The following is a 16,253-nucleotide window of genomic DNA, read 5'->3' on the forward strand; positions in this document are numbered from 1 at the left end:
TTCTCTGGGCACCTGGCAGTGCAGACGCACTTGGTACCATAAGTTGTGGAGAAGAAGCCACTGCCGCGCTATTACAGGTACCGCATGCCGCCCACAATTACCACTCCCGCAACAGCGCCAACTCACCTGCCCAGGCAGTCTTGCCACGTGGGAAAGCAGCTTCTCCTCTTCTATTTGCTGTCGCCCGGCCCTGCCCCCCCCCCCCCCGTATTTCATTGGCTGGTGCAGCAGCCCCTCGCAAAAGCCATTGGTCTCCGTCTGGTACCTGCAAGCATGGGGAACGCCCTCTTTGTCGCTGCCGCCTCCCATTGGTTGGTGTGCCTGCGCGCTGGCCTCTACCATTGGCTGTTCTTGAAGCCGCCTGGCAGAGATTGGCTGGCGGGCGCCGAGCCCTGCCCCGCGGTGGGGGTGTTTGGGTTGGCGAGGTGCTGGAGGAGCTGAGGTATGAGGTCGCGCTGCCGCTTGACAGTTGCTCAGTCGGGTTGCGGCAGCCTCGTGCCGTGGCAGCGCGCGCGCCCCCTTCGGGCTGCCGAAGCCCCAGCGCTGCCGTCCCGAGGCGCCGCTCCAGCAGCGTCCGCGCCCCGCTGCCGCTTGGGCTGAACCGGGGCGCCCGGGCGGCGACCATGCCGGTGCCCGGGCGGGGGAGGCAGCTAACGGGAGCGGCCGCCCTGCCAGAGCCGCGCAGCGCCCGCCGGCACAGGCGCCTGCCCCCCGCCTGAGCCCGCGCCCGGAGCCCGCACCATGGACGAGCGGCTCCACAAGTGGCTCCTGCCGCCGCTGCTGACGCTGCTCTTCGTGCTCATCATGTACCAGTACGTGTCCCCGTCCTGCCCCGGCGCCGCCTGCCCGCGCCGCCTGCCCGCCGCGCACCGCGGGGCCCCGGCCTGGGACGCCCAGCCGCCGCCGCCGGAGGAGGAAGAGGAGGAGGGGGGGACGGCGGCGCTGCCGCGGCTGGTGCCCAAGTTCCCGTTCGCGCGGGCCGAGCTGTGCCGCCGGGTGCAGTTCGACATGCGGGGCCGCGACGTGATCGTCTTCCTGCACATCCAGAAAACGGGCGGCACCACCTTCGGGCGGCACCTGGTGCGCAACATCCGCCTGGAGCAGCCCTGCTTCTGCCGCGCGGGCCAGAAGAAATGCACCTGCCACCGGCCCGGGGGGGACCAGGACACCTGGCTCTTCTCCCGCTTCTCCACGGGCTGGAGCTGCGGGCTGCACGCCGACTGGACCGAGCTCACCAGCTGCGTGCCCGCCGCCATGGAGCGCAGGGGCTGCCCGGGCAACCGCACCCTCAGGTCAGTGCCTGCTCCGTCGGGGGTGTGTGTGTGTGTGGGGGGGGGGGGGGGCTGCTGTGCCCTGCGCTCCGGCTGGGATGCCGGCAGCAGCTGTCGGGGAAAGGGGGCGGCACCGGCTGCTGCCCCTTGCAAAGCGCAGGGTCAGACCCGGGCCCTTGGAGGATGGTCCTGGGGAGGGCAGCGCTGGGGCATAGAGGGTGACAGTCCACCCACTTCTGCAGTCGCAATGTTACAGACAGGCACAGAGGGGAGCTGCCCCCCTGCACGGGTCTGTGGCATTCATCCCGTTGTTGCCGCGACTCTCACACTGCAGAGCTCTGCTGCTATCTAGGTATTTCCCTATCTAGCTCAGGCTCTTCCTCTAGACTAAATTCAGTCCTTTCTTCAATCACTGGCTAGTTCTAGTTAATCTGAGCAGAAGAACCCCTTGCAATGTACCTGACTCCTTAGAAATCACCCTTATAAATATCTTTCTAAATATAGGGCCTGATCCATATTGTTAAAAACTCTTTTGAAAAACAAAAATTGAGCTCTAAAAGCTAATTTGTATTATTACCTGTATGTTCATTTATTTCTTGCATTTCACTTCTTAGTCAGTTTAATTTGCTCTCATGAATTAGCAATCTTTGGATTGTACAATAGAATTTTTAAGTCCAAAGACTCTTGATGGACATCTTGCTACTGTAGTGCTGTAAGATTGCAAATAGGGTCTCTTAAACTTTTAAGTCATTCAGAGCAGGAACCTTCTCTTAATAACTGTTGGTGAAGTACCTAGTACTGGTGTATAAACAAACCTTTTGTAAAATTTCATTATTGTCAGAACCTATATTTGGGCCCAAATTTAATTTTGTTTCCTAGAGTTCTAGCAACAACTCTCCTGTTAGATTTCCTTGCTCTTTGTTACGGGATTTTGGTGGGAGGGTAGGCCTCTGTTTTTCTCTGTCTCAATAGCATATGCCTGGGATGTCTGAATTTCTGAGACAGTAGGCTTTTCAGCGACTTAGCATCTAAGGGATTTTAATACATTTGGATCAGTTTATTCAGTTATTCACATTCTTGTCTACATGGAAGAAAATAAGGTAATGAAACTTAAAAGTGTACAAAAAAAATTGGAATCTGCAGGCATATGCTTCATACTTTCAATCAGTGTTAGAGTGCAGACTTTGGTAAAGTCATTAGACTTTGCGTAACACCAAAAATATAACCCCAGCTATGGTTAGCTGTGTGTGGAAATACGTTTTTATTTATGATCCCTTATGCTTCATGGCATGTTTTTCTGAGCTTTGTTAATCGTGCTTACGAGCAGGTTGCAAATTTTGATTTGGTCTGAATGCAATGCATTGGAATTAAAGATTTCCAGCCAGTTCAAGTGGTTGGTAGCAGATGCTGCTGCTGTTCTCAGGAGCCAGAGAACATGAAAAAGGCACAATGGCCAGAGGTTTCTGAGATTAAATCCTATATTTCACTTCTACCCACCCATCTAATTTCAGCTCCTTTCCTGAGACTGTGAATACAGTTTAATTATAAATAAACTCCACTGTCTGGCAGTTTTTCAAGAGCTCTTCCCCAGGGCTTTAATTAAAACTACAAATTGGTTCATATTTGACAAGAAGGTCACAACTCCGGATGCTCTCCTCCAATGCTTATTTTTCCTTATTCACAAAGACTTATCATACTTCTGTTGTTAAACCTATCTATATTCGTTTACTGACAAACTTCAGGTCTCGATGGATTGCTTCACTTCTGTCTTTATTGTGCATATACATTCCTTATGCAATTTAAAGGTGTGAAAGGAAAAGAACTTAATTCCCTTTCGTGAAGAGATTACTACACTTAACATCTCTTTGCAGCAATATGTTTTTCTCCTAGGGCTTGTCTACCCTTGGAAATTTACCAAAATACCTAAATGAGAGAGAGTCGCTCCTGATCCTGGAATAGGATCCACTATTAGTGTCCACTCAGGCTAATACTGAAATAACTATTCTGGAATAATTATTCCACAATAGCTACCCTGGTAAATTTTGAAGTGTAAACAAGCCATTAAACTTTTTCTCCTGTTTTTCCTTTCTCCTCCAGTTGCACTATGTGAAAGAATGTGAGCAGTAGAGCTCTCAGCTGAAATCGTATAGTCTTTGTTTACTACATGTGGACTGTCATAGTCAGGATGGAAAAAAACATTGCACTTTGCCAGACAAGTTTCCCTAAAGCCATAATTAATATACCCTTAGATTTATGAAGTCTGTAGCCATCCTATTTTGTATTATGTTCCTGTCAGCTGTTGCAAGAGGAACAAGATCTCACCTTGTCAGTACTAAAACGGAAGACTAAAAAAGAGCACTTGCATTTCCGAGGAATTAACTTTTGGTAACCTAATAGGTGACAGATTTCCTTCTGATTCAGGATTGAGCCAGTATGTTAGAGGCACTGTAAATGATTTTTTTTTTGAAGCAGAAATATTGAACGTATGTGGACATTTAAAGTGTTTGCTACAATTGTTTTCAATAACATTTTTAAAAAAATCTTTAAACTTAACTCTTTAAATTTAATCTTTAAACACTTGTGATGCCTTGATAATATGTCTTAAATAGATGAAAGCTTAAATCCTTTAGGAAAACATATTCACAATTAGGGCCTAAATTCCTCCCTGTGAGCTAAATCCAAAAAACTCCTTGATTTAACTATTTGGGTGTAGAAATATAATTGTTACAATGATAGCTCTTCACTTCTGTCGGAGAGTGGGAAAAGTATTAATTCCTCATTGATAAACCCATTGACTCTAAAAGCTTGTGATGTTTAAATACAGTACGTTTCACATTGTTCCAAAATATTAATTTATATTTTGTGCAGAAGAGGGAAAAAGTGGTGTGAGGGAGATGAGGAGAGGGTGTCTAATCAGGTCCCTGTATATATACACTTAGTCCCCATCTGAAAACACTTACACATGTGCTTATCTTTATTCATTGTGAGTAGTTCCATGGAAGACAAACAGCTAATTTAATTCTCAATATTTGGCTGTTATCTTAGTGGGATTAATTGTGTGAAACATCTGTTTCCAGGGCGTGCATGTGATTTATAGGACATTTTGAATAAGTGTGTTTATACAGTTCATACATTTATAAAGATGTTAAACTGTAAATGTTATATCTTGTATATAAGGGAAGGAGCTAGACTTTGAATAACTTTAGGAGCAGGAGAGTGGGGTGGGAGGAGGTATTTTTTCATGCTTTGTGTGTATATAATAAGATCTTCTACACTTTCCACAGTATGCATCCGATGAAGTGAGCTGTAGCTCACGAAAGCTTATGCTCAAATAAATTGGTTAGTCTCTAAGGTGCCACAAGTACTCCTTTTCTTTTTGCGAATACAGACTAACATGGCTGTTACTCTGAAACCTGTCTTTAGGGACTATGTGAATTGCTTGGCATTAAATTTGCAGCTTTATTAAGTATTCAATCAGCATTATAATCCTTGTGATGTAGATAATTAAGGAGGGGGGTATTATTTATATGGAAGTTGTTTGGTAAATGTTATCTTGTTACATCCTCCCTTCATTTGTCATGTTTACAATTAGTATTTAATAGACAGAGGTTGAGGGTAAAATTAATTATTTCAGAAGATTGGGAATGCAAGGTAAAATGGAATGATAGGATTAAAGATTATAAATAGGCGATTAAAGTGTATTAAATTAGACTATTGATAAAGCAACTTTAAAAGATAGAGAAGTGTTAGAAAACAGTTTGAAGAAAAAGCACAGAGGTTGTTCATTGGACTGCTACTAGTCATTTAATTAAACAAAGCAAATACAGGAATAATTCACAGAATTAAATATCTGTTTTCTTTTTGGGAAATCATTGGTCCTTCAGTAATGTTATATCCCTTAGTGAAACTTTGATCTAATCAATGGATGTAACTATTCACTGTATCCTCGTAGTGTTTGTTGCTTGTATTGTATTACATCCTGTGTCAGGTTAAGAAAGAGAGAAAGCAAATTTAATAGATTAAGGCCAGAAGGGACCATTATGATGATGATCAAGTCTGATCTCCATGTTACTCTGTTGACTTGAAACTCAGTTTGTAAAGTACCTCAATAAAAGTCTGATCCTGTCAAGTGCTGACTGCCCCTTGCTGTGAGCACCCTTCACTCCCACTGAAGGCATGGTCAAGCCCTAACCACCTGTCTAGGGACATACACCAAGAGCCTTAAATTATATTTTAATCATTATTTCAATATTCAGTTTATGTGAATGGAGTTTTTACCTAAGCTAAAACTGAAGGTAATGGAGGTCATATCTTGGAACAAAGTAAAACTTATTAGATATTATACATGACACTGTAAAGCCTCTGGATTTAGATGAGAAATTAGACTTCTACTTTCTGCTGTATAGGTTACATTTTATTGTTACAGTAACTTCTAAGTGAATTTGCAGTTTCAACTCAGAGAAAATCTTTGGCTAGATACCTAGCCAAGGACTTTACTTGAGTTGAGATCAGGAAGACGATCAGAAAGCCCTGATTGTGAATGTTACCAAAGTGTTTGATCCTTTGGGCTATATCAGAATATATTTTTGATTTAATGAAAAAGATTAAGTGTATTTTGCTTTTTTGTTAACATCATGGAGTTAACATAAGCTTCCATCTCAACTCTTTATATGGTAATATACTGAGAGAATAGGATATTTAGAACTTAAACCCTTTCATAATTAATCTTTACTTATATAATATTAGCCTTATAATATTGCATTATAAAGTTTTATGTTAACATTTACAAACATTTCAAAAGGTGTTTAATTTGAACACTGTGTCATATACATTTGAGTACATTTATCTTTTAAACGTGATTATGAAGAAAATTATTTGAATCTAGTACCAGTGACTTGATTTTATTTTTTAACATGGTTGTACAGGAATGTTTTAGTGACTAAACCCTTGACGGGCTCTGGAGGGACCAAAACAGATGTAAAGCAATACCTTAACTGCATTTTTTAGTTTTCATAAGTGTGTTTTTCTCTGTTTCATTAACATACTCTTCAGGGTGGTATGGGGAGTTCTTAACTTAGCATTTCCTATATCCCAGTAAAGTATGGGGAGTAGAAGTCACTGTTGTGCAGCCAGTTATAACTCAAATTTAACCTTCATCAGGGTTTGCAGTCTGAAGTCAATGTAAGTCCCTTACTGCCACCAGTGGTACTGGTCAGATTTTCAAAAGACTAAGTGTAGGCTTCTATTCTTGAAAATTTTGTTGTCAATATACAAAAGTTTACAATAAGTTTAATTCATTGGAATTCTAATCTTTCATTCTAAAAACTGAATCTGTTTGTTTTAAAGTGACAGATTTCATGCCATTGAGAAGTTTTTATTAACAAAAATACAATTTTCAGCATTAGTGGCTAAAACACCTACACAAATGTTTAGCTCTTAGTGCATAAGTAGACCTATTGAAATACTTGCTTTGTTGGTTACAGGATCTTCATTGGTTTAGTATTTTATTTGCCTAAAGCAGTTTTATAAAGTTTTTAAATAAAATACCAAATGAGTAGCAGCATTTTAAAAACAATGTTTACAGTTAATCTTAAATTTTAGTCCAAATTTGCAATAGCACAGTTTTTCAAGTGTTTCAAAAAACTGATTTAAATCAGAGTGAGGGCAACTTTGTAACAAGTGATTTACATCAGCGACTTAAATATCTCCACCCTAACCCGTGTCTTGAAATCCCTCTAGAATTTGTTCAGAATAATTTAAAGTTAACTTGATGAATGTGCCATGCCGTATAGAGCTGTGGATGCACAAATAATTATAATGAAGAACTATGATGCCAGCAGTAATACCTTTATACAGATATACAGCTGCATTATTGTGTATGAACATGCATGTATGCATGAAGCTGAGTGTATACAAAACACATAATATTAAATATATTCATAAAGTTCTTAAACATTTGGAAATCTCGGTAGATGTGTAGGGAGTAAAGTCCTTGTGTACGTAGGATGGGGTTAAAGCAGCAGGCTTCAGCTTTCTCAGACTGAATAAACATTAGGATGACCAATACCCCAAACCCTGTTGAACAAAATTAATGGTCCATTGTGGGAGGACACAAATGTAGTTGGGCACCATCTATCTGATCTCTCAAAATCACCAATTTAATCCAGTCAGATGGTACAGTATAGGATTTTACCAATACAGTTCAACTGGTACAACTTCCCTTGTGTGTATGCAGTTATATTGGTATAAAAGTGATGGTACTGTCGCTTATTTCCCTAAATTTATGGGAATAAGCAATACAAGTGTAGGCATCTTCTACGAGAGGGGCCTTTGAACTTAACTGGCGGTGTTCCAGTTGGGAGGGTCCCAACTGTTGCAATCTGGCCTTGGAGACTGTAACTTCCATGATACCTTGGGGACGAGATACTTGCACTTCCAGGGAATGCAGGGGTAGCATTCGGTGGGTTCCATTCTGGTCAGGGGCGTGGAGAACGCTTTGTGGAGCTCTGTCTGCTAGAAAAGCAGGAGCTGCTGCTGAGAAATTGCTGGGGCTCTGACCAATGAGGGAGCCACAGAGCCTATTGCTGGGCTTCATTGGAGCCAAGGCAGAGACTGTTGTGCCTAGAACTGACTGAGGTAGGCCGCAGTGAAGAAGCGTGAGTAACCACCACCTTTGTTTCAGAAAGTGCTTGCAAGGAAATGGAGATAGTGAAGAGACTTTATGGATTTCCCTGAGTCCGGGAAGAGATGAAGTGGCCTTATTGTCTAATGAAAATCCAGGGTCACTGACCTGTGGTTAAAACAACTCCCATCTTCAGAGGGGTTGTGGAGGTTTGAATGATCTCAAGTTAGAATTGCTCTGCCCCTTAGCTGAACTGCCTTACTGGACCAATAGAATGCTGTCCACAGCTTTATTATCTTCAAGTGTGCCCACGCAACCAAGTTTCTAGAACTCTGAAATTAAGAGGAGTGCACACTCAAGGGTGGGGTAAATTAAGTTGATTAAGTTTCATTTACTACTGTAAACTGCAATTATTAATTGAGTTGTTGAAATCAAAGTTGTGACATTTTACTTAATCTCAATCTGTTATCATGTTTTACTATGTTGTTAAGTAAAGGTGTGTTAACACTATAATCTAAATTTATATTGGATGTATATTATTTTTAATTGGTACTTTTGAGTTAGACCCCCTCACATAGATCAACTCAGGTTTATTCCTGGAGATCCCCAAGACATGCCAGTGAATGTGTTATAGGGCCCAGTCAGGTGGAAGCACCACCAAGAGTAAATTTCTTTTATAAGTATAAGGACTGCAGCTGAAGGTTGGCTAGAGGATTCCTACCTATCCAACATCACCCATGGGATACTCAGGATCTCCTTTACTGTTGACAACATCAGGCGACTGGGCACACAGGTGAGTGTTGCCTGCTCCTTAGTAACCCAGGAAGGGAAGGGGTGGTACACAAGCATAATTTCATTCACACTTGGGGTTGTACCAATATAACTATTTTAGTAACAAACAAACAAACAGAAAAAACCAAATCACACCCCTAACAGAAATGGCTATAACAGTACAAAAATGTGAACAGACCAGGCCTTGAGACTTCCCTCGTTAGGTATTTTCCCATCAGTAGCCAACATTGCCAAAAGCTGTCTGGATGCCATTTTCTGGTTTACCCCAGGAGCTGGCACCTGACATGTACCCTAGCCATTTAGGATGATCACCTTCTAGATGTAATTCTAATGTCAAATGTACCAAGCAAAGTACGCCTCTCAGGTGATGAGGAAGCTGGAAAAAATCCAGTGCATGGGTCAACTTTGCCTTGAGAGACCAGTGAGAAGTTCTACCTGTTGTAAAAGGTGGGGAGTATCCCACCAATCCTGGTTGTCTCCCTCTCCTGAATTGACCAATAAGATGCTGTGAGGGCAGAGCCAGCACCAGTTCCACCACCAGTGCCACCCTGTGTCCACTGGTAGATGGAAGAAGGTGGGAGTGAGGGCATTTAAGTCAAGTCTAAATCAATACAAATGTTCTCTCTTGTGCATAAGTTTGTATTGTCAATAATTATGCACCATCTAATCAAACTAACAAGAATCTTTTTAAAGTTTATGTGCATTACACTGAAGTATATTTACTTAGAATGTGGTGTTTTCCAAGCTTTTAATATAAGCTATTAAAACCTAAGTCACCATAATTGTATACACTACTTGAGCTCTACTGTCTGTACAGTTTTGTGTTCTAGACTTACTGAGCTGCAATAATTTGTTGGATCGCCTAATGGAATTGAACTATTTCCCCAGATCAGTGTTACTGTTGGCACTGGACTTTCATAAACAAGCCATGAACTGCTAATGGAATGTACATTAAATTAATCTGACAGTTATGCAATTTGAAAGGTTAAATGATACAAGTTAATAGATTCACTGTCCCCCTCTTCCCCAAGAGGATTTGGCTTTAATCTTAAAAGTGCTCAGTGGTTTGGGTTCAGATGGCTCAAGATGGAACCCTTTCTTTGGACCCAGGACTGAGCACAGCAGCTGTGATAATCATGAGCTACCAAACTGTCAGTAACCCATGGAAAACCCTTGCCCAGGTTATAAGAATTCCATCAAATTTTGGCACGTTAAAGACTGTTTAAAGACCTACAACGATTCCCTTGCAGGGAGTGGAAAAAGTATAGAGAAAATAATAAATATTTTAAAAACTGCTTTCTGACTCAAAATTCAGTCATAAATCCTTTAATAAATTAAGTCTCCAACTCCAGCTAGAACTAGAATTCAGCTGAGTAGTTTTAAAGTCTGATATATTCCATGTGCCAGAACTCAAAAGTACAGTAGCCCCAAATAGTTAGCACCATTCTTAGAGCTCCATAAATAGTAAATTTTACTGATAAGGTTTCTAAGCCAATATGTAATGCTAGAGGAGGATCCTCTTCCATGTGCCAGGACTGGAGGAAGGGAACAAGATGTAAAATCTGTTAAACAGCTCAGGTTTATGTACGTAAAAAACCTGTCACCTAAAGTGCTCACCCTAATGATGTACTTTATAAACACTTAGCTATGAGAGAGCTGAAAGAGGAAGAGCACTATAACATCCTTATGTAATCTTCAAATACTTCCATTGGGAGATATGGTAAAATTGAACTATTTAAAATCTTAAATTACAGTCCTAGGTTAAAAAGTAGTAGACTAAGCCCTGGTCTACAGTATGAGTTTAGGTCGAATTTAGCAGCATTAGATTGATTTAATCCAGCACCTGTCCACACGACAAAGCCATTTTTGTCTACCTAAAGGGCTCTTAAAATCGATTAATGTACTCCTCCCCGACGAGGGGATGAGCGCTGAAATCGACATTGCCTGGTCGAATTTGGGGTAGTGTGGATGCAATTTGACGGTATTGGCTTCCGGGAGCTATCCCAGAGTGCTCCATTGTGACTGCTCTGGACAGCACTTTCAACTCAGATACACGAGCCAGGTACACAGGAAAAGCACTGGGAACTTTTGAATTTCATTTCCTGTTTGGCCAGCGTGGCGAGCTCATCAGCAGAGGTGACCATCCAGAGCTCATCAGCACAGGTGACCATGCAGTCCCAGAATTGCAAAAGAGCTTCAGCATGGAAGAACCCGGGTAACAGTGCCCCAGACATGCCATTTCTATGATGAGCTGCATGCAGTTGTAGGGGATGACCCTACTACTACCCCACCCCTGTCTGTGGACGCCTGCCAAGGGGTAGTCTCACGCAACAGGGATGAGGATTTTGGGGACAAGGAAGCTGATGAGGAGGAGTATCGCGCACAACAGGCAAGCGGAGAAACCGTTCTCCCCAACAGTCAGGCACTGTTTATCACCCTGGAGCCAATACCCTCCCAACCCTCCCATGGTGGGCTCCTGGCGCAGGAAGCCGGAGAAGGCACCTCTGGTGAGTGTACCTTTGTAAATATGGTTTAAAAGCAAGTGTGTTTAATGATTAATTTGCCCTGAAGACTTGGGAATGCATTCGTGGCCTGTACAGCTACTGGAAAAGTCTGTTACCGTGTCTGGGGGTGGAGTGGAAATCCTTCAGGTACATTATTAAGGGGACATTCAGAGGTGGCCATTCCTGCTGGGCTGTTTGCCTGTGGCTGAAAAGAAATCATCCCAGCTTTTAGCCACATGGTGGTGGGGGGGCCTGTTCACGCTGAGCTGTTCACTTTTGGCTGGCAGGGATCTTCCCTCATACTAGTCACGCAGTGGGAGGAGAGAATTGGGGGGGGTGGAGGTTGCTGCACGTTAACCTGAAAACCGCAGCCCCTCCTTTTAAATGGCCAATCCAACGGGAAAGGAGGGCGCTGCCATTTGAAACCATTCCCACGTGTTGTAGCGATGCTGGTTCTGGCGGGACCGAACTGAGAGTGCCAATTCAGGACAAATTGCTTAAAGCAGGGCAGTTACAGCCCAAGGCTGGGGTTTCTATGCACACCAAGGCAAACCAAACCAGCCAGACAGGGAGGACTTTGGTTTTACCCCACTGGTTAACCACAGGTCACACAAGCAATTCCCTTAGACACTCCAGTTTCCCAGTATCACCACCAGTGGCACTCGTTATGGGAACGAATTGTTATAAAAACCCATACCCCACTAAAAGAAAAACGGTTCTCTCGATCCCAAAGGACCAAGCCCCAGACCCCGGTCAATATACAAATCCGATCTCACCCACAAATCACGCTGTTGCCAATCCTTTAGAATCTAAAATCTAAAGGTTTGTTCATAAAAGGAAAAAGATATAGATGAGAGCAAGAATTGGTTAAATGGAATCAATTACATACAGTAATGGCAAAATTCTTGGTTCAGGCTTGCAGCAGTGATAGAATAAACTGCAGGTTCAAATCAAGTCTCTGGAGAACATCCACAGCTGGGACGAGTATTTCAGTCCTTGGTTCAAGGCTTCAGTGTAGCAAAGTTCCTCCAGAGGTAAGAAGCAGGACTGAAGACAAGATGGAGGAGCTGCAGCAGCTTTTTATATTCTCTTGCCAAGTGGTCTCTGCTTTCTTTGTTCCAAAAACAATCTGTCCATCACATGTCATGGAACAACCTCAGAGTTCTGTCCATAGGCATGTCCCTGCATACCTCGCTGAGTCCCAAGGCATGTCTGCTGTCTCTCAATGGGTCAACTGTATAGGTGATGGTCCTTAATGGGCTATCAAGCAGGCTAGGCAGAGCTGACACCAACTTGTCTGGGGTGTCACCCAGAAGCATAGCATAAGTTTGAACTACAGACAGTATAGAGCCAATATTCATAACTTCAACTACAAAAATGATACACACATATAGACAGCATAATCATAATCAGCAAACCATAACCTTATCTTAGACACCTCATTTGACCCCTTTTATATAAGATTTGGTGCCACTACAGGACTTTGGTTGCAACAGTGATTTATATGGTCCCAGATTATGTCAATAACATCAAAGTTATGAAGGTTGAAGAAGTCGAAAGACTGTGGCTTACCATGGCGGCCTGCAAGCCGAATTCTGTTGCCCGGCCCTGCGTGTGTGATCTCTCACACCAAACTGGCAGGCCCTCAATATAAGACCTTGTACTGAAAGCACATGTGCAATGTTAACAGCTTGGTTTACCGTGAAAGAGTCTACCCATTGCTCTCTAAAATCTGTCTCTTTAAATACTACTCTCCCTTTTTTCTTCCTGCAGCTGGAAATGTTTCAACGCTCCCCCTATCATCTCTGTCCCAGACGCTAACGCAGATAAGAAAGCGAAAAAAACCACAATCGCGATGAAATGTTCTCTGACCTCATGCAATCCTCCCGCACTGAAAGAGCTCAGCAGAATGCGTGGAGGCAAACAATGGCAGAGTCCAGGAAAGCAGAAAATGAACGTGAGGACAGGAGAGAAGAACAAGATGAGAGGTTGTGGGAGCAAGAGGAGAGGTGGAAGCAGCGTGATGAGAGGAGGCAGGATGCAATGCTGAGGCTACTGAGGGATCAAACTGATATGCTCCGGCATCTGGTGGAGCTGCAGGAAAGGCAGCAGGAGCACAGACCGCTGCTGCACCCCCTGTGTAACCACCCGCCCTCCTCCCCAAGTTCCATAGCCTCCTCACCCAGATGCCCAGGAATGCAGTGGGGGCCTCCGGGCACGAGACCACTGCACCCCAGAGGACTGCCAAAGCAACAGAAGGCTGGTATTCAATAAGTTTTGAAGTGCAGTATGTCCTTGTCCTTCCCTCCTCCCTCCACCACTCCCCCGGGCTACCTTGGCAGTTATCCCCCTATTTGTGTGATGAATTAATAAAGAATGCATTATTTTGAAACAACAATGACTTTATTGCCTCTGCAAGCGGTGATCAAAGGGAGGAGGGCGGTTCGCTTACGGGGAAGTAGAGTGAACTCAGGGGACAGATTTTCATCAAGGAGAAACAAACAGAACTTTCACACCATAGCCTGGCCAGTCATTAAACTGGTTTTCAAAGCTTCTCTGATGCGCACCGTGCCCTCCTGTACTCTTCTAACCGCTCTGGTATCTGGCTGCACGTAATCAGCGGCCGGGCGATTTGCCTCAACCTCCCACCCCGCCATAAACGTATCCCACTTACTCTCATAGATATTGTGGAGCGCACAACAAGCAGCAATAACAATGGGAATATTGGTTTCTCTGAGGTCTAGCCAAGTCAGTAAACTGCGCCAGCGTGCTTTTAAACGTCCACATGCACATTCTACCACCATTCTGCACTTGCTCAGCCTATAGTTGAACAGCTCCTGACTACTGTCCAGGCTGCCTGTGTGTGGCTTCATGAGCCATGGCATTAAGGGGTAGGCTGGGTCCCCAAGGATAACTACAGGCATTTCAACATCCCCAAAGGTTATTTTCTGGTCTGGGAAGAAAGTCCTTTCCTGCAGCTGTTGAAACAGACCAGAGTTCCTGAAGATGCGAGCATCATGTACCTTTCCCAGCCATCCCACGTTGATGTCGGTGAAACGTCCCTTGTGATCCACCAGTGCTTGCAGCACCAATGAAAAGTACCCCTTGCAGTTTACGTACTGGCTGCCAAGGTGGTCTGGTCCCAAGATAGGGATATGCATTCTATTGCCCCACCACAGTTAGGAAATCCTATTGCAGCAAAGCCATCCACTATGACATGCACATTTCCCAGTCTCTCTACCCTTGATAGCAGCAGCTCAGTGATTGCATTAGCTACTTGGATCACAGCAGTCCCCACAGTAGATTTGCCCTCTCAAAATTGATTCCCAACTGACAGGTAGCTGTCTGGTGTTGCAAGCTTCCAGAGGGCTATCACTACTCGCTTGTGAACTGTGAGGGCTGCTCTCATCTTGGTATTCTTGCGCTTCAGGGCAGGGGAAAGCAAGTCACAAAGTTCCATGAAAGTGCCCTTATGCATGCAAAAGTTTCGCAGCCACTGGGAATCATCCCAGACCCGCAACACTATGCGGTCCCACCAGTCTGTGCTTGTTTCCCGGGCCCAGAATCGGCATTCCACGGCATGAGCCTGCCCCATTGCCACCAGGATATCCAAATTTCCGGATATACTTTGAGAGAAGTCTGTGTCCATGTCCCCATCACTCTTTTCACTGCGCTGCCATCGCCTCCTCACCTGCTTTTGCAGGTTCTGGTTCTGCACTGACTGAAGGATAATGCACGAGGTGTTTACAATGCTCATAACTGCCACGGTGACCTGAGCGGGATCCATGCTTGCCATGGTTTGGGGTCTGCAGGAGAACAGAGTTGAAGCGGTGGCTGACAATGGATGCCACGAGGATAGATATTTATAGAGAATGACGAGAGGATCTGCGAGGTGGATTCATGAGAGCAGGAGAGCAGAGTTGCAGCGGAAGCGGTGGATGACAACGGTTAGCACCGCGTACATTTCCCGAGGAAGAACACTTGTACCTGGGAGCCCATGACAGACAACATGGAGAAATTCGCTATTGAGACAATCGCAGCAGAGCAGAGTTGCAGCAGAAACGGTGGATGACAACAGTTAGCAGTCCTACTGCACCATCTGCTGAAAGCAGTATGGTGTTCGCATGGAAAAAAGGCACGAAACGATTGTCTGCCATTGTTTTCATGGAGGGAGGGGTGACTGGTGACATGTACCCAAAGCCATCCGTGACAATGTTTTTGCCCTAACAGGCATTTGGAGCTTAACCCAGAGTTCCAATGGGTGGTGGAGACTGCGGGAACTGTGGGATAGCTACCCACAGTGCACCGCTCCGTAAGTCGATGCTAACCACGGTAGTGAGGACACAGTCCGCCGAGGTAATGTGCTTAGTGTGGACATATGCAATCGACTGTATAAAATCATTTCTAAAAATCGACTTCTATAATATCGACCTAATTTCGTAGTGTAGACATACCCTAAGAGCTTGTCTATAATTAGGGTGGTGCAACAGCACAGCTGGACCCCTGTAGCACTTAGTGAACTACCTATGTTAAAAGGAGAGCTTCTCCCATCAGCATAGGTACTCCACCTCCCCAAGAGGCAGTAACTATGCTAACAGGAGGAGCCCTCTTGTCACCATAGCATTTTCTACACCAGCAGTTCTCACCTTTTTCTTTTTGAGCCCCCCCCCCCAAAAAAAAACCATGCTATAAAAATTCCACAGCCCACCTGTACCACAAATGTTTTTCTGCATATCTAGTAGATTAAAAGCCAGGGCTGGCATTATTAGGTAGCAAGCTTGGCAATTGCCTGGGGCCCCACACCACAGGGGACCCCACGAAGGTAAGTTGCTCGGGCCTCGGTTTCAGCCCCAGGTGGTGGGGCTCAGGCCTTGGCTTTGTGCTATGGGCTCCAGGATGTCTAACACAAGCCCTGCTCCCTAGTTTATTTTGGAGGACTCCTGGAGCCTGATTGTGGCCCCCTAGGGGGTCCAGATCCTGGTTGAGAACCACTGTTCTACACCAGGAGTTTGGTTGGTATAATGGTGTTGCTCATGGGTGTGGAAAACATAGTTGTACTGACAT

At 44.4% G+C, this 16,253-nt stretch overlaps 1 protein-coding gene across 1 annotated transcript in view; it reads left to right on the plus strand.

Annotated features, from left to right (window-relative positions):
* The first annotated feature begins 741 nt into the window (after positions 1 to 741).
* Positions 742 to 16,253, plus strand: part of HS6ST3 (heparan sulfate 6-O-sulfotransferase 3) — a 538,365-nt gene continuing 522,853 nt past the window's right edge. Inside the window, 1 exon segment of the mRNA XM_073348045.1 lies at positions 742 to 1,242. Coding sequence (XP_073204146.1) covers positions 742 to 1,242 — 501 coding nt within the window.

Source organism: Lepidochelys kempii, chromosome 1 (genome assembly GCF_965140265.1).
Source record: "Lepidochelys kempii isolate rLepKem1 chromosome 1, rLepKem1.hap2, whole genome shotgun sequence".
Lineage (NCBI taxonomy): Eukaryota > Metazoa > Chordata > Testudines > Cheloniidae > Lepidochelys > Lepidochelys kempii.